Below are 26,328 nucleotides of genomic sequence, written 5' to 3' on the forward strand. Positions count from 1 at the left end.
CTCCACCTTTTGACATTAAACAGTAAGTATGAAACCTTGACATACAATATGTCATATTTGCCAGATTACATTTTAGTAAAAATAATTTTAAAATGTGAATTTTTACTAAATATAACAGTCATAATAAAAAAAGGTCCATCTGGTGTTTTTCAGCTACTAATGTGGAAAAGTATGCTCATCCTGGTGACAAAATAAAGTTTTGGAGAGATCAATATCTTAATTACCTTTGTCTTTGATAATGGTTAGATAGCCATTGTTTGGGTAAGCATAGCAAATAAACCAACTCTTTCACTAACTAGGATAACAGAAACGTACTAAAACTGACGATTATAGCTGTGGTCCTGTATAAAAGAAGTTCTTATACCATGCTATGACTTTTGATTAAGTGTAGGAATGTCAAATGTCCAATGTGGCATATCATATGATGACATTTCTGGTCTTGCAGTTTGCTCATACTCCCGAAATCTGTCATAACCGTAACAATTGTTATCATCAGTAATATTTGACTCATGAATAAGTTTATCTTCGGGTAGGCTTAAATTTATATAACTCTTACTCAGCGATTCATCCTTTTCAGATTTTACAGTGCCTTGTAGGTTTATTATGTCTCCATCTATGATGATAATGTTTATAGGTACAGAACACGTCTCCAAGTAAAGTTCTTTAGCATTGTTTCTTCTTATGGTCTGATTTAAAAGAAAAAAAAAAAAAAACACACACACTGTTAAAAACATTTTTGAATATCTAAGTTGGTGTTATTTCAGTGACTTTGAACTGAACCTTTAATTAGTAAGTTAGATCTCGGAGCCAGTCTAGCTTTTTAAGAATCACCTACAATAAAGCAACGGTAAACCTTCCCTTTCTTGAGCCCTTAACTCATGTCCACCCAACACTTATGACTTAAACAATTGAGGACCTTAGGGGTATCAGATATGCTCTAAAAATGTAAACAACATTTCTAGGGCATATCTCCTATCCCCTGCTCCTGTCGTCCTGCTGTCATTTCCCTGTCATATATATCAGCAATTCCCACCTGTCAAAATGACAGCAAGGACTTGCTTTGTGTGACAGCAGGAACAGCTGTCAGAAACTCAACCAATTCTTTATAAAATAACATAACAGAATGTCCCGTAAGGTAACATCTATTACTACTTCATTCATATGTAGATCAAAGAGGTGACATTTGACCTGCATTGCATAAAGCAACCTAACAAGTAAAAACAAAGTTTTTTCTTTTTTTTTTTTTATATAAAATGCATTCCTGTATAACCTCAAATGAACCCTTAGTTAAAGTGGAGTTCCAGCCTATTTAGCAACTTTAGTGATTCCTGGAGTGCTCGCTATGCTGATCAACAATTGGGCATTTTCAATTTTTTTCAGGGGTCCCTTAATTTTAGGGCATTTTTGATTGTACTTCCTCCTTCGCCCCCCTCTGTGGCCACGGCCACCGACATCACTTCCGCCTTTGCATTGCATCCTGGGAGCCGTTTGTCATCACTCCCAGAAGGCTGGAATCAGGAAGAACTCCCAGAACACTCCCTGGAATCAGGAAGAAGGACACAGCAGATTACACTGCGGCTTCAGATACCCACATCCAAGATGGCCGCGCTCAGACAGCGTTTATAAAAATAAGATTTTGACTAAAATCCAATACTGTACACCTTGTAAGTATGAGAGTAGCGGTTCTGTAAAGGGTGATGGAATAGTATTATAGGGGTATTTTTAGTTAAAAAAAAGGTGTTTGAGGCCGGAACTCCGCTTTAACCATAATCAGCTTTAACCACTTAAGCCCCGGAGGATTTGGCTGCTAAAGGACCAGGGGTTTTTTTGCGATTTTTTACTGCGTGACTTTAACGGACAATTGCGCGGTCGTGCGACGCTGTACCTAAACGAATTTGACGTCCTTTTTTTCCCACAAACAGAGCTTTCTTTTGGTGGTATTTGATCACCTGTGCGATTTTTTGATCACGCGCTATAAACAAAAAAAGAGAGTAAATTTTGCAAAAATAACAATATTTTTCACATTTTTTTATATGAAATTCCCCCAAAAAAATGTAAAAATCAAAATTTTTTTAACATTTTTCGGCCAATTTGTTTTATGCTACCTATGTTTGGTAAAAAAAATCGCAAAAAGCGTATTTTGATTGGTTTGCGCAAAAGTTATCGTGTTTACTAACAAAGGGAAAGATTTTTGTCATTTTTGGTGTTTTTTTTTTTAACGCGTAATGGCGGCGATCTGCGATTTTTTTTCGGTACTGCGACATTGCGGCGGACAGATCGGACCCTTGACTGACATTTTTGACACTTTTGGGGGTACCAGTGACATTACTGCAGTAATCAGTGCTATACATATGCACTGTTACTGTAAAAATGACACTGGCAGGGAAGGGGTTAACTTTATTGGACAGGGAGGGGTTAAGTGTGTCCTAGGGGCGTGATTCTAACTGTGCAGGGACATTGCTATTGGTGTAAAAGCAAAGATCAACAGTTCTACATAGTAGAACGGTCAGATCTTCACTTTTACACAGGGAGAACTGACAGGCAGCTTGTTTACACAAGCCGCTCTGTCTTTCTCCCTTCACAGGAGCGATCATAGTGTGACTGGCGGACATCGAGTCCGCCGGTCACACGCACTGACTTGTCTGTGAACGAGCCGCGGCGGGCGCGCGCCTCGGCGGGCGCGCACCCGCCCGCAATAGGCTCGCAAGTCAGTGACAGGCGAGTGACGTATCGATACGTCACTCTGCCTGGCCTGGGCTGACCGCCGCAGTATATAGTCGTACGGCGGTCGGCAACCGGTTAATTAAACCCCTTCCTCCTCCTTCCCCCTATTTTTTCAGCTCATCCTTTTTTTTATCAATAAACTAGCACCTCAGACATTTTTTTTAAATTTGGTTAGACTGGACAAGGGTTAGAACTTCTGCCAGATTTGTACCGCTGTCTATGTTCTTATTTAAATATTTCCATTTACTTTCTCTCCTGGATACACAACAGGATGCAAGTGAAAATTCAAGTTAGGCAACATTCCACTTCTGCCAGCTGTTCCCACTGTAAGTTATGTTTGCTTTTGCACCATGCAAAACTATTACATTTTGGATTTATTCACGCTTCCTGTCCTCATAATAATGGTTACTAGGGCAAAAATAAAGGTGACTCTTAAAAGAAACCTGACAGAGATTCGAACCCTTCGTTACTGTATTCTAAACTAAAAAAAATGGATAGAGTTCAACTTTAACTAATCCTCTAGAACAGGGGTCTCCAAACTATGGTCCTCCAGTTGTTCAGGAACTACTATTCCCATCATGCCTAGTCATGTCTGTGAATGTCGGAGTTTTACAATGCCTCATGGGATGTGTAGTTCCGCCACAGCTGGAGGGCCGTAGTTTGAGGATCCCTGCTCTAGAAAAATGTTTCTCAACTGCAGTCCCCCCAACAGGTCATGTTTTCAGGCTTTCCATTATTTTGCACACGTAATTTGATTAGTTTCACTGCCTTAGTAATTACAACAGCCGTTTCATCTCAGAGAAATACTGAAAGCATGACCTGTTGGGGGTACTTGAGGACTGGAGTTGAGAAAATTTGCTGTAGAAGATTTAACACACCACCTACCAGAAAGGCATTAACCTTCTTTTACATGGTGGTTTTAATTCTATCTTTTTTGAACTAGTGATAGGGTCACTTTAACCCCACCAACAATAAACACTTAAAGTGTAACTCCACTAAATGCAACACTATATAACAGTACCAAACATATAGACATGTTTTACATTTTATTTATTTATTTATTTTTTTATATTTAAAAAAAAATCACAATTTTAGTACTAAATTAAAAAAAAAGAAATATTTATATCTCTTTTATGCATTAAAATAGAGTTATAAATTCCACTAAACCAGTACTCTAAATGTAATATTATAGCACATTCTTAATGACAATGGTGCCGATTTCCAATTCCTGAAAGTGTTACTAAACCCAGGAGCCTGCATTCACTATATCTGGTCTCCCACAGTACACAGAACCTGGAAATGCAATTATTTTAGTAAGTAAGAAAATGGCTAAATACCTTTTCTCATCAGCAGTATATAGCAGCCCTGTGACTTGTAACAGTTCCTAGTAAAGCTTGTAGGAGGAGTTTTCATTCTCACCTGATCCTCTGCCTGGTCAGTGCTGATTGGCCCTGTGCTAATCACATGCACCCAAGAAAGAAAAAACTGTAGCAATACACACCAAACTGAGCATGTGCAACCTGACATCTAATGCTGTGTTCTATCACGAGATGGGTTGGAGGCAGTTAAAGAAGAGGAGGATCAAAGAAGACAGGATCAAACAGCCTTTATACACAATGCAGAGGTTAGCCCCTTAGATTCCACAGTAAGTATAACAAGCATGCTTTGCTGCACATACAGACACAATTTACTGTTGTGGGTTTAGTAACACTTTAACAGTGACAAACCTGTCTAACTGCAGAGAGCACCCACGCTATTGCTCTGAAATGCTACATTTTTTAAATACTTGTACATTATGTTACTTACCAGTATATGTGGTTGGCTGGAGTTGCTGACATGAATATACTTATGCACATAATAAGCTACTAAAATGAATGTTAATGTGGCCAATATCACTGGGAAACTATATTGTAACACTTTATCAGTTTCTTCACTGTAATCTGCATAAGAAAAATATAAAAATTCTTTGTAACAATTCATTGTTTATTAATATTTTGTATTAATTAATGTTAACCAACATTTAAATACATGTAAAATGATGTTAACAGAACATGGTTTCTAAAATAATTGCCACCAAGCCAGCAGTCTGGGAGGATGACAACAAACTATTAAATCTTTTGTTCCAATATGCTGATGCTGGTTATTTATCCTTTATGCCAACCTGTGTGCTGCTAAATTTATGCATTGTGGCAAGACAGAACATGTGTCACTTCCTCACTACCAACATCAACTCACAGCCTAATAGCATTGAGTAATGCAGGTACTTAAAGTGGAGTTCCACCCTCAGAATCATTTCACACCTTTCACTTAGACACTAAAGCCTCGTACACACGCACCGATTGTTGGCTGTAAATTTTCGGCCAACGTCCGATCGGCCGATTGTCGGCTTGTTAGTATGATGTTTCCGACAACCGACTGCGACTTTTCGGTCGAACAAAATCTGGTGTGCATGCTAAAAAATTTTTGTTGGTCGTCACCAGAATGGCCGATTGTTCGTCAGGCAGTACAGATTTTGGCAGACAAAAGTCAGATGATGAAGACTGGGCATGCTCAGAGAAGAAAAAACACACGGAAAGTAAACCATCACATGACATCACTTCTGCAGTTGGTTGTTGTTGGCCGACAAAATTCGTGTGCAGTCTAGAGCACATTTCAACCAACACAACAACACTGGACAAAAGACGGCCGATCGGTCGGCCGATAATCGTTGCGTGTGTACGAGGCTTTAGGGACACCTCTCACTTAGACTCTGAGCTACTCATTTGGATTTGGAGCAACCACTGAGCAAATCCATTTTGTTGCTCTGCACTCTGAAATATAAAGAAAATTAGGAGACATCGGCCCATTTTTATGTAAAATCAGGGAATAAGACTCCCAAAGCACTGTACCAGAAACTGCACTGTACCAATGGGAAAGTAGTCTGCACATTGGATTATCGAAAGGGAAACAAGGGGACATCGGCCTGCATGAAGGGTCCGTGGTAAACTTTACTACATCAAAACAAATTACTATGTTTTTTAAGCAGCCCATTGCCCTTATTAACTGTAGTCATTACTGTATATTAACTCCTCAAAAAAGTACAGTCTTGGTTCAGACCAAGGAAAAAAAAAGAATTTTAAGCAAGCCTTTTAATTTTTTTGTAAATAGCTTGTTTTATGCCAGAAAATTTTTTTTGTGCCTCTATAAATGGGAAAATCGCAGAATAAAATTTACTCTTTTGTAAAAGGAGAAAAACAGACTTAAATGTGTATTTATCATGTTAATTAATCCCTTAATCTTTTACAATGCTCAAAATGACTAAACACTTTATTAATTCAAACATATTAAGCTATAACCATGGTAGATAAACCATAGCATGCTAGGGTGCTGCAACTGCACCCCATCCCATTTGCTTTTCCATGGACCTAAAGGTATCAACCTTTTCATTGATGCCTGGGATTTGTGGTTAAGGGCCGTCAGATGTGCAGGCACATATGATGGTCTGAAACATCTTATGGCCCTCACATCTAGGGTGCCACCACCCTCACACTACACACATCATTTTCTATGATCAGAAAAAGTTTTCCAACCGGTCTTAACATTATTACTTATAATAAGCCTCAGCTCAGAAGAAAGTTGCATTTTGCCAATTTCACATTGGGTACAAAATCAAGACTTTAAAAACAAGATCTATTCCTGGAACTCAATCACAGTAGCAACCACAAATTTGATGTTTTCTTACCCTTTTCTGTTGTAATACATGTTGGTTCAGACATATTGCTCTCTTTTCCAAATACTGACAATTTGGCAGTTATACAATACTTTGTATTTGAATCTAAATGTTCTTTTTTGTAACAAGGAATCTAAAACATAGGAAAATGTGGGTGTAAGTAGTTTTGGGATCATGTGTTTCATTTAGTTTTGTATTTTCATTTCAAACATACTGTGTATATACTGTTTATCAGCTTATAACATTTCCAACACATTTTGAGCTTTATATAGAGATTTAAAATCTATCACAAGTAAAACGCTTTACCAGTCCTGCTGCTCTTAAAAGGTAACCCTGTGTAAAAGGAAAGAATAACAGTTTGGGTAGAATGTTTAGTGGGCCAGTCCATGGTTTTAGCAGGGACCCCCATGAGATAGCATTTAGGCTGCTCTGTTTCTCTCTATCTCCTTGGTTGTACAGGTGATTTGGTGATTCCCAATTGGTCTAAGGAATTCCGGCACCCCTGGTGGCAGAAAGGTGATTGTCCACTTTGTAGCAGTTTTTCTTTTTCCTGCGCTGAGGCATCAGACAGTCTAAGCAGATTGCAGTAGCAGCTCACCTTCTACCGACAGCAGTTATGAAAGATCTTCTGCAGCTGCTAATCTGGTAAGCCAAGACCTTGAATGGTCCAAGAAGATGCTGTCCCATCCAAAATCTTTCAGTTATATTAAGCATATGTGCAATCTATTTCTTTGATGGAATAGAAACAGCTACCTTAGAGGGGTCTAATAGAGCAGCTGACAGGAGAAAGAAATAGTGAAACTCCAGCTATTTACTCACCTCCAATTTTTTTTTCCTATTCATGCTTTTATTTTGAAGCATTCTCTTTTTTCTTGGATTTTATCTATTGTCTGTTCAAAATTTTTATTCACTAAGTAGACAATGTTATTCTTCTAATTCACCAGTATTTTTAACTTTATCCTGTGTTTTCCACTTATGCAAAATATTTGCTGGCTGGCAAAACATCTATTGCTATTGAGTTTCTTGGCATAATGATTGTCTTGTCAACCATGGGATTTAGACTAGCTGTAAGCAGGTTATAATGCAGTTTTTAATCTCATTGTTTATATCTAAATGTATGTTATTTTTTTTTCTCTCATGTTTATGAGTCTTGGCATTCCTTAACCACTTAAGCCCCGGAGGATTTGGCTGCTAAACGACCAGGGGGTATTTTGCGATTCGGCACTGCGTGACTTTAACGGACAATTGCGCGGTCGTGCGACGCTGTACCTAAACAAATTTGACGTCCTTTTTTCCCCACAAACAGAGCTTTCTTTTGGTGGTATTTGATCACCTGTGTGCTTTTTACTTTTTGCGCTATAAACAAAAAAAAGAGCGTAAATTTTGCAAAAATAACAATATTTTTCACATTTTTTTATATGAAATTCCCCCCAAAAAAAATGTAAAAATCAAAATTTTTTAACATTTTCGGCCAATTAGTTTTATCCTACCTATGTTTGGTAAAAAAAATCGCAAAAAGCGTATTTTTATTGGTTTGCGCAAAAGTTATCGCGTTTACTAACAAAGGGAAAGATTTTTGTTATTTTTTTTTTAACGCATAATGGCGGCGATCTGTGGTACTGCGACATTGCGGCGGACAGATCGGACCCTTGACTGACATTTTTGACACTTTTGGGGTTACCAGTGACATTTCTACAGTAATCAGTGCTATACATATGCACTGTTACTGTAAAAATACACTGGTAGTGAAGGGGTTAACTTTATTTGGGAGGGAGGGGCTGTGTGTGTCCCTAGGGGCGTGCTTTCTACTGTGATTGGCTGTGGCTTGAGGTGTAAGGACACTGATCAACGGTTCTACATAGTAGATCCGTCTGATCAGTGTTTTTATACCGAGGAGAATGACAGGTGGCTTGTTTACACAAGCCGCCTGACTTTCTCCCTCTCCCCCGACGATCGCCGAGTGACCGGCGGACATCGGGTCCGCCAGTCACACGCGCGGGGGGGGTCCGTGACCGCGCGGGAGCACGCCTCCGCGGGCGCGCGCTCGCTCCCCAGACCCTCCCAGGCTAGTGACGTTAATTAACGTCACTCTGCCTGGCCGGGGCTGACCGCCGCAGTAAATCTACTTGCGGCGGTCGGCAAGCGGTTAAATACGTTAGATGATTTTTAAAATTCCAATAGCAGATGTCCCATTTCTGCAGATTTGTTAGGTAAATCAGTTCTCATTTTAAATTCAGTTTATTTTCCTTTTTTTTTTTTTTTTTCTCTTTTCCTAAATGCATCACCTTTTTTTTTTTTTTGGTGATTTCAGCATTGGAGAGGTTACTGTAAAAATAAAATCTCCTCTTCTTTTTTGGCTGGTCTTATGTCTCTAGTCTTGCTGACGCCATTCAACTCCACAAAAAAAAAAAACAACCAGTTAAATAACGGTTGTTGCGTTACTATCCTCAAATCAGCTCATTTGATAACTTTTCTTGTTTAGCAAGTTTTCTGAATACCTTATTATTATACTTTCTTCACTGGTCTTATTTTTTGTTCATTTTGATTAATCCAGTTTACTAGGAACCTATTTTCTGCTGTTTAGTCATATTGTTTAAATGAGAGGTATGGTCAAAGCTCTTTAAGCCATACTTCTCATTTGGGTTATTCCTGTGACCCAGATTCAGTCGACTGCTAAAGGTCCCTTGTTGGCTGATGTCACAGAGCCGGTCCAGGCATTGCATGGATTCCAACAACAATGTTGGGATCTGCTCAGATTCCTGACCAGCAGCCGGCTCAGCCTCTTAGCTCGCTGCTGAGAGCCTGAACCAGTCATTCCTGCTCTCTCCACAGCCCAGCGCTCCAGTGAGAGTTGGAGGGGTGGTGATTGACAGTACTCAGAGTGGACCAGAGAACTGAGTGATCAGCAATGTTTGATCACTCAGTTCTCAGGGTAGAGCCAGCGGGGGACAGATGCTCTGATCCATGCTGCAACCATCTAGGTAAGTATGTAGGTTTGTATTTTCTATATCCCACACTTCTCTTTCAATAAATCTGACCCCCTCTGGCCTATATTTTGCTTCTCATTCTTTCTATGTTTAGGCATCAAAGATGGCAAGTTAGTTGTTCCCCATGTAAAGTTGGGTGGGTTAACTATTTCCAATAAGGGTTCTATGCAGCTTTCTCTGCGGGTTTTGCTAATTTGAATATAGTGAAAGTCAGGAGCATTTCCCATGCCACTGTATGATGGAATCATATCCTTGACCATCATATGACAATTTACACAATTTACACAAAAAAAAACAATTATATAAAAAAATGACAGTGCTAGTTTAATCTATCAATTTAAGCACCCATGAGTTATTCCGGCTTTTGGTTCTGCTGACTCAAGTTTGAGATTACCATGCTTGATATTTTTATTGTATCAGTCATTTCACAACTTACTTCTGTTTCTTTGATGTTTATGCCATCTAGGTAGATGTGATATTTAAACTTAATATGGAAATGATCAACAACGGGATGAGTTAGATTGATTACTATTGAGGTTGCACTGGAAAACAAGCTGATTTTTGGAGGTCCAAAGTTAGCTGAGAAAAAAAGAGGCAGAAAATATATTCAATTTAAATACAATATTATTTTAATGACTTAAGCCAGTGGACCCTTGCTGAATCCTGTCAGTTATAGGTTTGGGATTGAGTGCATAGATGTGCACACAGCTGTTGTTTAGCCAGTAGTGTAGAGACAATGTAGTTTCAACAAAACAACCTACTATCTTGCAGGCAGGGCTGATTGGGAATACAATTCAGCCCTGGAAATAATTTCATACCAGTCCCATAGCATTATTATACCAGCCCAACAGCATAACGTCATTATGTTCTTGTTCATAAAAGGGAAAACCATGCATTTTAAAGCACATTTGAAGGGCTTCATATATATATATATATATATATATATATATATATATATATAAATGAGCAAATTATGGTTAAAAGTGGTAAAAGTGCGGACATGGTACAGGAGGTGGTCATAGGCTGTGTGGACATGGTACGGGTGGACATGTCAGAGGCTGCAGACATGGTACAGGGGATGCAGGGGGTGCGGGCATGGTACAGGAGATGCAGGGGCTGCAGACATGGTACAGGAGATGCAGAGGCTGCAGATATGGTACAGGAGATGCAGGGGTGGTGGGCATGGTACAGGAGGAATGTGACCCATGAAGCCATCTGATGTGGCTCGCGACCTCAAACCTATAGTAACCCACATAGCCCCCTTTGGGTGCACGCTGTTCTACTGTTAACCTTCTTAGCGGTATTCCTGAGCTTGGCTCAGGGTTACATTTCAGAGCCAAAAGCGGTAACCCCGAGCCACACTCGGGGTACCGCCAGAAGCATCGCTGGATCCTCTAAAAGAGGTTACTTACCGTGTCACCAGGATATAGCGATCTATGCGAGCGGTATGCGGCGGCGGATCTTCCTCCCGATCCTCTCCGTGCCCCGGCTTCCGTCTCCTGCGACGTGACGTTCACAGGGGGGTGGAACCGGCGGCAAATTCAAATGTAAAACACACCAAACACACTGATACCATTCAGAATAAAATAAATTCACATTACATTGCTCCCCAGTGCCCTTTCCTGCAGTCTTACCGTACTTTTTATGTATATATATATATATATATATTACACATAATATATATATATATATATACAGTATATATATACTGTATATATATATATATATATATATATATGTATACATACATACATACTTTAACTTATTTATAGTTTTTTATTATATTAAAATTTATGATTTTGTGTTTCAAACTTTATCATACCCGAAATGTTATAAAGAAGAACGCACAGTAAAAAAAAAAAAAAAATATGTTAATAGTTGGTTTGGGCTGCTCATTCTCAAGAATTACATGCAAAATAATGGTACCACTTTCAGCACCTAAAATCCGAAAGAATCATACCGCCAGGGAGGTTAATACTCAGCAATAAGGCATTATCATGGTTACTATATACAACTAAAAAAGCAAATGCAAACCTACTTTGATAGTAAGGTTCAAACCCTTCTGAAATTTCAGATGCAGAACAGTTCAGATTGCTTACAGTAACTCTTCCATATGTTGCAGAATTTTTGTTTGTTTCATGAGTTAGGTTGCACCACGTCCAAGTAATATTTGTGCATTCTAATTTCGTGTGCCAGATTTCACTCCCATATCTGCATATAGAGATAACATGAAATTATGTGTTGCTATAATGACCAAAGCTATAGAAGACAATGTAATATTTCTTATAGATTTATAGGGGAACTACATTAACAGCAGATGGTTTGAACTGAACAAGGTAAAGAAATTGTTATAGCATATCTAAATCCAAAAACCAAAATGCTACATATTGCAGCTTACAAGCCTGAAGATGAGGTGGCTGCATTCGTTTTCTTTTTTTAGCAGTTCTCGCCTATATTTTTACATTTTAATCCTATGATAAACACATCCTGTATCTGATGTACCAGCTTATTACTCCACTGTATCTTTAGAGAGAGCCGCGGTTGTCAGTAAGCTGCTCTACTGATTTTGACATAAAATACACCTTTCTGTCTTCATCTCTATTACATGGGGGCAGTGGATTTAGTATTTTATAGAAGATAACTTAGAAGAAAGATAACATTGTTTGTAATTTCAGCTCAGTTCATAGGAAATGGCGGACACTCTGGGATCAAAGTGTTTTTTCTGTACTTGCTGAAAAGGTTGTAAATGAATGCAGCCACTAGTGAAAAGTCAAATGCATGTTTGGTTCATAAAGGCTTCAGCAAACATGACTAAAGTTTGGGTGCCAAATCTGAACCCTATTGGAGTAAATAGGAGCAAATGTTAAAAAGCATTTCTGCCCATTTTCTAGGCTAATAGGCAAGATTGTCAAATAAATGGCATGGGGGACTATGCACTGTAATAAGGAACATATACCTAAGCAAAAAAAAAGATGATAATTTGTTTGTCTATGAGCTTTAAGTGAAACATTAAAAATGCAAAACTCCAATAAACAACCTATACTGAGGATGCTCTGAACCTGCTTTGGAAGTAGCGCATTTGCTCGATGTATACAACCTATTACAGCAACACTGACATTTACATAGAAAAAAGTGGGTTTAAAATTGCAGGCAAAATTACAGTTCCCAGTTGCTTCATTTTGGTTCTTAACAAAGTGGTCAGGGATTCCTTTCATACATACCAAACCCTTGTCCTAGATAAGGGTCTGATATAGATGTTATTGGGGACCCCCACACATGACAAATGGCATGCCCCCCCCCCCTCTCCAAATTCATGCCAGGCTGTTCAGGTCTGGTATAAATTTTAAGCAGGCCTCCACGACCCACGATAGGTCAGCGGGTTGCAGGCACCGTGATTGATGGGGATCTACATTGCTGGATGACATGATTGATGATGCGTGTACATCGTAAGACTTTTTAGAAAAACTTTTTTAAAAGACTTGTCCAAAACTGTCTGTGTTATTGTTGTTTACAATTTTGTGAATGAGTGAGGGGTAAAGTGGGGGGGGGGGGGGGGTTGTCTGGGGCTTTCCAGATTCTGATAAGTCCATTGTCCATAGACCCCTACAACTACTGGACAAGAGTTGTGGGGAAGAGATCCTTGTTCAACATGGGGACAACTCCCTGGCAAGGTATCCCTACCATGTTGAGGGCATGTGCCTGGTATGGTTCAGGAGGAGGTGCACGCTCCTCCCCCCTTTCTTGATCTGCCAGGCTGCATGCTTGATAAGGGTTTTGGGATACATTTTTAGAGGGTACTGCATGCTTTTTTCTTTTTCGTGTAGCTTCCTTTTACTATCCATACCAAATCTGATGGGTCTAATATAGAATTTGGCTTCACGCTGTTTTTTGCTTCTTTTGTGTGGGTTCCTCCTTAATATGCACACCAGACCTGAAAGGTATGGTATGAATTATGAGGGAACCCAAATGCCAATTTTTTAATTATCCTTGCCCCTTTGCTTGCATGGACTAGGATTTCCGGCTGTGTAAGTGAATAAGGCCAGGTGATATAACTGGTTGTTAAGAAGTTGATGGTGCATTCAGCTGCCAGTGTCCTTAACAACCATTGATAGTGGGAAGCTGTCAAGTATAATAGTAGAAGCAAAACCAATTTTAAACATGAAGATCAGCTTCCGCTGAATGGGTAAATGTTTGGGTGTTTGTCTGCACAGCCAACATTCAATCCAAGCTTATATTCGGACAAAACCTTCACTTCACCCCCAGCAGCCACTACATCTAAGAGCTGGTAAGCTGCAATAGGTTCATTTTTTAAAATATCTTTTAACCACTTTCAGACCGGAGGATTTTCCCCCTTAATGACCAGGCCCTATTTTGCGATTCAGCACTGCGTTACTTTAACAGACAATCGTGCGACGCTGTACCTAAATAAAATTGACGTCCTTTTTTTCCCACAAATAGAGCTTTCTTTTGGTGGTATTTGATCACCTGTGCGATTTTTATTTTTTGCGCTATGAACAAAAAAATAGCAACAATTTTGCAAAAAAAAAAAAAAAACAATATTTTTCCCATTCTGCTATATAACATTCCCCAAAAAAAAAAAAAAATGAAAAATCAAAATTTTTTAACATTTTAGGCCAATTTGTTTTCTGCTACATATTTTTGGTAAAAAAAAAATCGCAATAAGCGTATTTTGATTGGTTTGCGCAAAAGTTATTGCGTCTACTAACTACGGGAAAAATTTATGTAATTTTTATTGTTTTTTTTTGTTTACTAGTAATGGCGGCGATCTGCGATTTTTAGCGGGACTGTGACATTGCGACGGACAGATCGGACCCCTGACTGACATTTTTGACACTTTTGGGGGTACCAGTGACATTACTACAGTAATCAGTGCTAAAAATATGCACTGTTACTGTAATAAGGACAATGGCAGGGAAGGGGTTCACATTATTGGTGATCAAGGGGTTAAATGTAAGCCTAGGGGAGGGATTCTAGCTGTGGGGGGGGGCTGGGCTTGTTAGATGAACACAGAGACATGCGATCCTATATAGCAGGATCACATAGCCTCTGTGATCATCCCAGGGAGAAGGACGGACGGCTGGGTTTACATCAGCCGACAGCCCTTCTCTGTCAGCGGGGAGAGATCGAGAGTGTCAGCGGCAATCGGAGCCGCCTGACACACGCGCCAGTTTCCCCGCTGACGACCGGGGGCGGGAGGGCACCGGTGGCGCCGCGCGCTCCCCCCTAGCTCCTCCCAGTCAAATGACGTATCGGTACGTGGTTTTGCCTGGGAGAGCCAGCTTGCCGACATATATATAAAGAATACGGTTGCCAAGTGGTTAAACTGGTTCTTTACACACCATTGGTATCATTATAGTAATGTACAAATACAAGACTAAGGCAAGTTAAAAAAAAATCACTTTGATCTGCACTCTAGATTAATATGCATTTCAAAATAATTTTTTTTCTGCAACCAGGATCTTGGTTCTTTTTGAAGAGGAACCTGCAGGATTTTGCTGTGGAAGCAGTGCAAGACAAGGTGAGCATACAGCAGAATAGATGTTAGGTTTATAGGTGATGTTACATGTTAAAGAGGACCTGAAATCAAAAAGCAAAGATTTGCTTTGTTATAGGAACATTTACTGTAGAAGTGTTAAGGCCCGTACACACAATCAGAAAATTGTACGAAAAATACCGCTTTCGAAGCAATCGTACGATACTCTGATCATTAGAACACAACTTTCAAGAGCCGATTATGACAATTCATGCAAAATTGTCCGATGGGACAAGCACAAGCATGAAAATCTTTCTCATATGACACCAGATCGTATGATTTTCGTTTATTTAGTACAGTTGGCACTTAAAAATACAAATACACTAAAGCACATTACATCACTTCCGATTTTTTTTTCTGTCGAACGAGAATTTTTGGTACTATAGTAACCTCTTCATTTTTGATATGAGACTAGCACACAAAAATAAAAAACGGGCGATTATTCATCCGATAACCTCATTGTGTTTTCCGGACATTACTTGTGTCTAAGCACTACCCTGAAAGATTCACTTTTGCCTTAAATTTCTCATATAAAATACCAAAGCACTTCCTGGGATGTGAGCGAGTCCAGACACTGTTGATTTGCAGCCTTAGGCTTCATGCACACAGGGCGTTTGAAATAACGAGCTGCAAAGTCAATTCTGACGCCAGGGAAAAGCAGCTATAAAAACGTGCTTTTAGAAGCATTGGCGTTAATGCGCGTTTAGCCATGTTTAGCAGCATTAGCATTTAGCAGCCTTTCTCTGCCCTCTTCTATTTTCCACTCCCATACAGCTTATATAGCGTTTAGCCGCGTCAGCATTTTTACAGCCTAACGTTGCAGCTCCAGAACGCACTGGTCCTAGGTTTTTTTTTTTTACAGCTTGAAAACGCATATGCCACTTACAGCACCTAAAAGCCTGTATGCGCCTGTGTGTGCATAAGGCCATAGAATAACATGGAGGGGCCTTTTTAAGCTGCAAATAACAACGTCTGACGCTCTTAAAAGCAGCTGTAAAAACTAGAGATCGACCGATTATCGGCAAAGCCGATATATCAAGCGCCAATATGCACTTTCCCCGATATATCCGAATCGGCCTTTTGATTTATCGATATTGCCGATATTTCAGGAAAGTGCATTTACCGGGGTGATGCCTGCAGCTAGAGGCATCACCCCGGTACCTGTGTCTATAGCCGATGATCGGCTGTCTTATAATGACAACCGATGCGGCTGAGAAGCCGCTCGGCTGTCATTCCAAGGAGCGGGAGGGGATGTCCTTCCCCTCCTGCCGCCTTCCGCGGCTCGTCCTGGTCTCCTGTCCCACCGGGAGACCTGGGAATCCTACCTTCACCACTGCCGTCTGACCGGGTCTCCATTCCTTTGAATTCAGCGCCGCCGAGTACCCGGAAGTGATGTCATGCCATGACATCACTTCCGGGTACTGGCGGCGCCGAATTCAAAAACGTACAGCATTCAAAACAGCCAAACGTGGCGTTTTAAAATGCTTTTAAGTGCAGAGGAGGGGTTTGAGGTCTTTTAGACCCCCAGATCCCTCCACCACAGTACCTGTAGACATAAAAAAAAATATTTTAATGTCTGATAATATCGGCCAATACCGATATCCGATGACCAAAAAATCAGTATCAGCGGTAAAAAAACGATATCGGTCGATCACTAGTAAAAACGCTGTGTGTGCATGGGGCCTTATAGCTGTATATCTGCAGTTTGTGATATAAGGCACTGCTGCCTTTTACTGTTAGTGAGATTTGGTAATGTCACTACTGTGCTGGTCACTGGTCTCCATGCTGGAGATGCTAACATAAGAAAGCAAAACCCTGCTTATTGCAAAACGACCACCTCAACACAAATGCACAGTGCAGAATATGGTATGGCAGTAGTGGGAAGAGATTAGTTGCAGGGAGATCACAGGGAATTTTTTTTATTTTTTTTTTACACACTGCTTTTGCTTACACATTTCTCCTATAGGAAGGAAAAAAATATACAATATATATTTTTCTCTTTTCAGGAAGGGAAAAAAAAAACACAAAGAGGGGGGGGGGGGAGACCAGTGACTGATCATTGTGATACTGTGGGCCTCACATTTATAATGTTAGTACAAAATCCCATCTTTGAGAGTGCACTGTGCAGCTTGCGCTAAGCGCAAGCACACTGGTACATTTATGTGGCTCCATGGAAGAAAATCCACTTCTGTAAGGACACATATATGCGTACGTTCAGCATTAAAGTAGTATTCTAAAGGCAGAAGGTTTTTTACCTTACTGCATTCTATGCAGTAAGGTAGAAAATCTTCTTCATGTAGCTCCTCTGCCCCCTAAATACTTACCTGAATCCGATCTCGTTCCAGCGATTTGCGCGATAGCCAAGGCTCTCTCCGGTCTCTTGCTCCTCATTTGCTCAGATACAGCAGCAGGAGCCATTGGCCCCTGTTGCTGTCAATCACAGCCAGAGCCGGTGCTAGCCTATTTTGCACCCTAGGCAAGACCAGCTCCTTGCACCCCCCCCCAAAAAAAACTGTACACGTTGCCCCCCTTCCTGTACATAATGCCCCCTTTCCCCCTTTTAACCCCACTCTCCCCTTCCTGTATACACTGCCTCCTTTAATCCTACACCCCCCTTCCTGCGCACACTGCCCTTCTTTAATGCTACACCCCCCTTCCTACACAGACTACCCCCCCTTTAACCCTACACCCCCTTCATATACACACTGCCCCCCTTTAACCCTACACCCCCCTTCATTTACACACTGCCCCCCCTTTTAACCCTACACCCCCTTCATATACACACTGCCCCTCTCTAGAGGTGACCTCCCCTGGGGATGAGGAGGTGACAGGAGAGGAATGGGGCACTGGCAATGGCTGCGCCCTAGGGGTGGCAGTGCGCCCTAGGCGGCCGCCTAGTTTGCCTAGTGGTAGCACCGGCCATGATCACAGCCAGTGAAGAGGGAGCGGGGGGCAGGGCCCAGCCCCGCTCTGTGTGTCCTATGGACACGCAGAGCTCTGGAGCGAGCATGCACAAGTGCCCCTATAGCAGGTGGCTTGAAAAGAGGGATTGGAGTTGCTCTGTGCAAAACCATTGCAGGCAGCAGGTAAGTATAACATGTTTGTTATTTACAAAAAAAAAAAAAAAAACTGAGCCTTTAGTATTACTTTAAACCCAACATCAAACATGTATTAAAGTGCACCTTACCATTTCTTATATGTGATGGCTGCATTCATTTTCTTTTTTTAGGTTAGCAAGTAAGTCTGTTGTTTTTCAAGCTCTACAGCGGAATGTATAATTTACAGAAATAAGACAAACCATTTAACACTGATAGTGGTGCTTATATTGATCAGCTTTTATTTATTTATGTAAAAACCTTTGTCCCAAAAGGAGAAAAAACTGTTTGCTGTAACTGATTATAAATTGTGGGCTGGAGTTTGGTTTCAATTTGTTATTGTATTTAAATCTGCTAGTACATCTAACACTTCCCTTCCCCCCTCTCACAATGCTGCTGTCCAGAGGTGCCCCCTGTACTCCTTCATCCAAAGCGGGGGCACTCTAATACAGGAGGTGTGTTACTGGCCAGATCACCAGGTGAAAACAGATAGGAAAAGACTAAAAAAAGAAAGCTACTGCAGCCTCCACATCTAATGATTGGTAAGCTGCAATATATGACATTTTTGGTTTTGGGTTTAATACTGCTTTAAGGGGTAAGAGATACTTACTCATGATAAGAAGAATTTGTATTCTGTATAATCAAAGAGAAGGCCATAAGAATACAAGGAGGCTGTTAGAACTTACTCTGAGTATGAAACATTATAAAACACGCCTTCTGCATTCTCTGGTGGCATCCAGGTTAAATTGGTGTTCAAGTCCTCAGAACAGAAGCTCACGTTTCTTGGCTTTAGAAATTCACACTGATTTGCTGCAAGTGAAATCGAAAAAATATTTTAAAAATAGGTGCACAGTAAACAAATATTTTTACATTATCAAATGCTGAGTTTGATTTACTAGAAAACTTAAAGGGGTTGTAAAATCAGAAGGTTTTTTATCTTAATGTATTTTATGTGCATTCTGTGTGCAGCAGCCCCCTTAGCCCCCCCTCCTAATGCTTACCAGTACCCCTTATAGATCCAGCGATGTTCACAACTGTCTTAGCCTTCTGGGACTTCCCTCCTCATTGGCTAAGACACAGCAGCTGTGCCATTGGCTCCTGCTGCTGTCAATGAAAGTCAAGTAGCCAATGAGAAGAGAGAGGGGGTGGGGTCGAACCGCAGCTCCACAACTTCGCAGAGTTGTGACTCGGCTCGGGTGCCCCCATAGCAAGCTGCTTGCTTTGGGGGCACTCAAAGGGAGGGAAAGGCCAGGAGAGCCAAAGAGGAGGATCTGGGCTGCTCTGTGCAAAACCAACTGCACAGAGGAGGTAAGTATAACATATTTGTTATTTTTATTGAAAAAAAAAACAAAACAAAAAAACGAGACTTTACAATCACTTTAAGACCGGAAGGATTTGCCCCCTTCCTGACCAGGCCCTATTTTGCGATTCGGCACTGCATTACTTTAACAAACAATTGCGCAGTCATGCAATGCTGTACCCAAATACAATTAATGTAATTGTTTTCCCACAAATAGAGCTTTCTTTTGGTGGTATTTGATCACCTGTGCGATTTTTATTTTTTGCGCTATAAACAAAAAAAGAGCGACAATTTTGAAAAAAAAAAAAAACAATATTTTTCGCATTCTGCTATATGACATTCCCAAAAAAAAATTTAAAAATCAAAATGTTTTAACATTTTAGGCCAATTGACAAAGTCAGTCAGTGACAAAGAAGGAAAGAGAACCTGAAGGCAAACCTTAAACCACTTTGCCCCCGGAGGATTTGGCTGCTTAATGACCAGGCCCTATTTTGCGATTCGGCACTGCGTTACTTTAACGGACAAATGCGACGCTGTACCCAAATAAAATTCCTTTTTTTCCCCACAAATAGAGCTTTCTTTTGGTGGTATTTGATCACCTGTGCGATTTTTATTTTTTGCGCTATAAACAAAAAAATAGCGACAATTTAAAAAAAAAAAAAACAATAATTTTCACATTCTGCTATGACATTCTCAAAAAAAAAAAAAGTAAAAATCTAACTTTTTTAACATTTTAGGCCAATTTGTTTTCTGCTACATATTTTTGGTAAAAAAAAAAATCGCAATAAGCGTATTTTGATTGGTTTGCGTAAAAGTTATCACTTCTACTAACTACGGGAAGATTTATGTCATTTTTATTGTTTTTTTTTTTAAATAGTAATGGCGGCGATCTGTGATTTTTTTCAGGACTGCGACATTGCGGCAGACAGATTTGACCCCTAACTGACATTTTTGACACTTTTGGGGGGACCAGTGACATTACTACAGTAATCAGTGCTAAAAATATACACTATTACTGTAATAATGACATTGGCAGGGAAGGGTTTAACCTTGTGGGTGATCAAGGGGTTAAATGGGAGCCTAGGGGAGTGATTCTAACTGTGGGGTGGCGTGGCTTCTGAAATGACCATAGAGACATGTGATCCTATATAGAAGAATCACATGGGCTCTTTGACCATTCCAGGTAGAAGAACGGTCAGCTGTGTTTACAACAGCTGACCGTTCTTCTCTCTTAGCGGGGAACGATTGTGCAATCGGAGCCGCCTGACACATGCATTGGCTTCCCCACTGCCTACGTTGGTTTGCGCAGGAGAGCCACCCTGCCGCAGTAAAAAGGCGGCGAGTGGTCGGGAAGTGTTTAAAAGCACAATAAATTGGCCAATCCCATTTGGTGAATCACAGTATGCATATAATGGCGCTTTTCCACTGCATGGAACCGCACCGGTTCGGCACGCTTTTGTGCTTTTCCACTGCTGGTACCGGATGGTATAGGGTCGGAACGGTTCGGTACGGTACAGTATAGGTTTGCTTTTCCACTGCATGGAACCGAACGGTACGGTACGGTACGGCTCTGAAAAAACAGTACCTACTCGATTGTGGTTCCAACAGGTACCAAACTGGTACCATATCCCACAATCCTTTGCATGCAGTCACTACTAGCCACTGATTGGTCAGAGAATCCCACCCACCCCGTTGTTATCCCACCCACTTAACTTAGTACTACTTTAGTGGAAAAGCAAACCTATACCGTACCGTACCGAACCGTTCCGACACTATACCATGCGGTACCAGCAGTGGAAAAGCAAACTGGGCCAAGCAGGGCCGAGTAGAGCCGAGCCAGTACGAGTCAGTACTTGCAGTGGAAAAGTGCCATAAGTATACTCCATGGCCAGGCTCTGATGTTCCCCCGAGGTGGAAGTAGGTCAGTATGCCATCACAACGGTGGTAACTGCGGCAGTCTAATATATGCTACACAGCCAGGGGCGGGATCGAGACTTAAAAATCCCAGTCGCAATCCCCCCAGTTGCTTCACTCAAAGGGTGCTGCCGTGGGTGCTCTGATCTACCAACCTCCCACCATTTTATGATCCCACGTAGACCTTTATGAACTTTATATTTAGACTTTTGATTCTAATAGCCCTCCAGCTCCATATACATTGTCTTGTCTCAACAAGAGTGCCTGACTTTGCCCACCCTTTCTGCTCACCTCTTACATTCAAAGAAGCAGTATTATAGCTTCCATGAATGAAATGTGGTCTATGAATGAAGGGGGCCGACCTTTCAATCATCTGCCCGTCCTCTATTCATAGATCGTGACTCATTCATAGAAGCTGTAGTACCAGCTTCTATGAATGGAATTGCTGGGCAGAAAGGGTGGGCATAGTCAGGTACTCTTGATTAAAGCCTGTTATTGCTCCCTTAGATTTATTAACCCCTGTTGCACCAGGAGAATGAGGTGGCAGGGGTGGGCATGGGCCTCAGAAGAGGAACATGTCACCTAAACCAGGAGACAGCAGCACAAATCACACATCACACTAATGGCAAGCAATGCCCGTTCTGCTGATCTTTTTTCTTTTTTTTTAAACTTAACTTAATCTTTTACTCAGTGTTTCTCAACCTTTTTTGAGTCAAGGCGCTCTTTAACCACTTGCCAGCTGCTCACATTGCTGCTACTGCAGCAGAGCGACTCGGCAGGGTCTGGCGACGTAGTCCTACGTCGCACACATTCACGGCTTTTCACGGCGCGCCCTGCGAGCCGATCCTGGTGTGATTGGGCTCAGAACCAATCAGTCACCAGATGCAGACCAATGATTTTTGGTCTGGATCTGGTGATCGGTTCTGGCCAATGGCATCATGTCCCCTGCCTGTGTAATGTAAACACAGGCAGGGGAAGTGATGTAATTTTCCCTCCTGGAGCCCTTTCGGTTCCAGGAGAAGAAAGAGAGACATCTAAAACATGAGCTCCACCAACAGCAAACTAACACCACCTCACATAGGCACACTTTGACCCCTTGATCACCCCTGATCACCTCCCAAATCCCTCAGTGTACACTATATACAGTGGTGTACAGATATTTTATTGATCACTGTAATTAGTGTCACTTGTGACCCTAAATCGTGCTTGCGCTAGGCCCAATTAGGTTTAGGGCACCCGCCATCTATCCCCTAATAAAGTTTTAACCCCTTGATCACCCCCAGTTAACCCCTTCACTCCCTATCACGCTGTGCACTAAATACAGTATATAGGTAACCACTGATCAATGTATTAGTGTCATTTGTGACCCCAGTTTGCGCTTGCACTAGGCCCAAATAGGTTTAGGCCACCGCCATCTATCCCCTAATAAACTTTTAACCCCTTGATCTCCCCCAGTTAACCCCTTCACTCCCTATCACACAGTGCACTATATATACAGTATATCAGCTAACTACTGATCACTGTATTAGTGTCACTTGTGACCCCAGTTTGCGCTTGCACTAGGCCCAAATAGGTTTAGGCCACCCGCCATACATCCCCTAAAAAGGTTTAACCCCTTTATCTCCCCCAGTTAACCCTTTGACTGCCCTGTCACAGTGTTCACTATATACAGTGATTACCGTTCACTGTATTAGTGTCATGGGTGACGCTAGTTAGGCTAGTTAGCGTCAGGGTCCCACCACATAACCATTATTTAGCGTCAGTTAGAGTCAATTACACTAACACACATACACACACAAACACACACACACACACATACATACACCTCCATTACTAGTATAGTGTTTGAACAGATCAATATCTGATCTGATCAGAAATATACAAGCGTCCCCATAGTTTAGTGTTCCCAAAACAAGGTGTTTGCACAATCAGCACTGATTCCTGCCAGCACTTATGTTTAGCTCCTCCGCCCAGCCCACCCTACCCAGGCAAGTGCAATAATCAATAGATCACTGTAACTTCCAAAAAACACAAGTCACACAAAACCGCTGTGTTAGCAGAGTCAGGCCTGATCTCTGCTAGCACTAGCAGTTTTTTTTGTAGCGACCAAATAGTCCTTGACAACCAGGTGCTTTTTTCCTGTTAGTCACACTACTGTACCTTTAAATGTAGTTGCTAAAATGTCCAAACAGTGGTATAGTAGTGCAGAGGCCTACAGTATACTGACCATGTCAGATGAGATCGATGGGGAAGCCTCACTGGCAGAATCAGGGTCAGTACACAAACCTTTAGAGAACAGCGGCTCCCTGACAGATATCTCCCATGATGGATGGGTCCCTGCTAAGGTCAGGTGTACCCGACCCCATTCTGGAGTTGCTGAGATGCAAAACCGGATGTTTCTCCTATGCAGCAGAGTGCCAGTACTAGTGCCGCTCACACTTCTCGTGATCTAGAAAGCACGAACGGCCTAGTACACCCTGGACCTAGACATACCAGCACTGCAGTAAGACTTGGTGATGTGGCGAGTCCCATAAGTGCAGTTGAAGCTGGTGCGGTGGCTAGCACAAGTAGTGGCCCGCAGCCACCGTGTATTCGAAGACAGGCCTGTAGAGCCCATAGTGCCCTCCCTGAAGTGCTGGCATATCCTAATTTGCAGTCCACAGATTCTACAGCGCCCGTACTTCCCCCATTCACTGCCCAACCCGGAATTCGAGTGGAAACAGCTGGTTTTAATCCCCTTAATTTTTTGAGCTATTTTTCACTGAAGATCTTTACAGATCTATTGTGGATCAAAGTAATTTGTATGCTAGTCAATTTATTACCGCCAATCCAAATTCGCACCTTGCCAGAGAATTCAGCTGGAAACCTATAATGGTTTCCGAATTTAAGATCTTTCTGGGCCTATCCTTCAACATGGGCATTACAAAAAGTGAATTGAGATTATATTGGTCCACTGACCCAATTCACCAAATGCGCATGTTCTCTGCTGCTATGTCCAGGGCTCGATACGAACAAATATTTTGGTTCATGCATTTCAACGACAATGAAGTCTGTCGTCCTCAGGGAGACCCTGAATATGTCCGGCTCCACAAAATTCGGCCCCTCGTAGACCACTTCAATCAGTGGTTTGCAGCCTTGTTTACCCCTGAACAAGATGTCTGCGTTGACGAGTCCCTGATTAAGTTTACTGGTCACTTTGCTATGAAACAGTATCTCCCCAGCAAGCGTGCCAGATACAGGGTCAAGCTGTATAAGCTCTGTGACAGGGCCACAGGCTATACAGTTAGTTTCTGTGTCTACGAGGGAAAAGATAGCACTGTGGAGCACCCCGACTGCCCAGACTACATAGGGAGCAGCGGTAAGGTAGTTTGGGACTTGGTGTCACCCTTATTCGTAAAGGGGTACAACTTGTATGTGGACAATTTTTATTTGAGCGTGCCACTTTTTAGACACCTCTTTCAATTACAAATTGGCGCATGTGGCACCGTGCGATCTAATCGCAGGGGCTTCCCCCAACAGCTAGTAAATGCCCCACTGAGTCCGGGGGAGAGAGCCTGCTTGAGGTGCGATTAATTGCTTGCAGTGAAGTGGAGGGACAAACGGAAAGTTTTCGTTCTGTCCTCCATTCACCCAGACACGGCAGTCAAAATGACTACGGTCTCTGGTGTTGTTGTTGAGGAGCCCCTCTGTGTCCACGACTATAACCGTAGAATGGGAGGGGTGGACTTCAACGACCAGATGATGGGACCGTACTTAATTGCCAGTAAGGCCAGACGCTGGTGCAAAAAAGTGTCTGTATACTAATTTCAATTGGCTATTTACATTGCTTTTGTCTTATAAAAAGCGTCTGCTGGAACATTATCCTTCCTACACTACCAAGAAGAGATAATCAGAGCCCTTCTGTTTCCAGCAGGTGCTCCTACCCAACTTCCCCAACCAGATGCAGTGAGCTGGATGCATGAGACATTTTCCGGAATTCCTCCCGAGTACAACTACCCAAAGATACTCCCAAAAAAGGTGCAGTGTTTGCAGCAAGTGCGGATTTAGGCGTGACACCCGTAATTATTGTCCCGACTGTCCTGACCAACCTGGTGTTTGCCACGGTGACTGTTTCCGTCACTACCACACAATAGTGGATTATTAGCGTAGGTTACAGCACGGCACAGTCTAGAGCACACTAACAACAGGGTCTCAAAAGATTTTCGATGGCTATCGTCATTTTGAGAGACCCTAACCTGGAACCTGGAACTTTAACGTTGAAGAAAAAAAAAGTGTAAAAAAAATACAAAAAAAAACATAAAACATAAAATAAAAATTACAAAAAAAAACATAAAATAAAAAAGCCAATAATAGTTGTCGTCTGAGTTATTTTTCTGTTCTTACTCTGCTCTTCTACTTATACTCTTCCTACTTTTACTGTTTTTCATTGGTACCTTTCAGGTACCAATGTAATGTTTTATGTTTACTGTTCACTTTGCCTTGCAGGTACTCATCGGCTGCCACACTGATTTTATATATTCTGACACAAACAGCGTTTGCACTCAGCATATATGGATACCTCTGATGGCAGCACTGTGGTAGGTTGATTTCACCACTGCAGTTAAAATACCTTTAGGTATATGTGGAATTTTTTCATGTATACCCGCCATTAAGAAGTGGGTTTGGATGTTTGGGCGGTTAATGGTGCGTATACTACACAACTTTCCTGCGAGATTTCTGTTAGGTTCTCTTTTTTTCGTTCAGCCCACAGGCTGCATGAAAAAAAAAAAAAAAAACCTACACTATATGCCAAACAAGGACCAGCAATGTACTGGTACGTTGCTGGTCTTAGAGCGGTTATACCAGGATGATGCCTGCAGATTTAGGCATCACCTTGGTATCGTTTTTTACAGCCAGCGGTCAGCTTACATGTAAAAGCAATCCTAGTGGATAATTGGCCGCTAGACTGCTTTTACAAGTAGTGGGAGGGGACTCCACCCCCCTCCCGCCGCCTTCTGCAGTTGTTCTCTGGCTCTCCTGTCCCACCGGTTAATCCAGGAGTGCAG

The 26,328-nt window shown here is 41.6% G+C and overlaps 1 protein-coding gene across 1 annotated transcript in view; it reads right to left on the reverse strand.

The window, feature by feature from the left end:
* Positions 1-272: 272 nt before the first annotated feature.
* The window catches only part of LOC309549239 (interleukin-20 receptor subunit alpha-like), a 43,899-nt gene continuing 17,843 nt past the window's right edge, over positions 273-26,328 (reverse strand). The window contains exons 2-7 of the mRNA XM_082249361.1: positions 18,756-18,879; positions 11,459-11,631; positions 9,857-9,999; positions 6,446-6,566; positions 4,517-4,664; positions 273-675 (exon numbers count right to left, since the gene is read on the reverse strand). Coding sequence (XP_082105487.1) covers positions 369-675; positions 4,517-4,664; positions 6,446-6,566; positions 9,857-9,999; positions 11,459-11,631; positions 18,756-18,879 — 1,016 coding nt within the window. The 3' untranslated portion in view covers positions 273-368. The remainder of the gene's footprint in view (positions 676-4,516; positions 4,665-6,445; positions 6,567-9,856; positions 10,000-11,458; positions 11,632-18,755; positions 18,880-26,328) is intronic.

This window comes from Pelophylax lessonae, assembly GCF_965119305.1.
Source record: "Pelophylax lessonae genome assembly, chromosome: 3".
In the NCBI taxonomy this organism is placed as follows: Eukaryota; Metazoa; Chordata; class Amphibia; order Anura; family Ranidae; genus Pelophylax; species Pelophylax lessonae.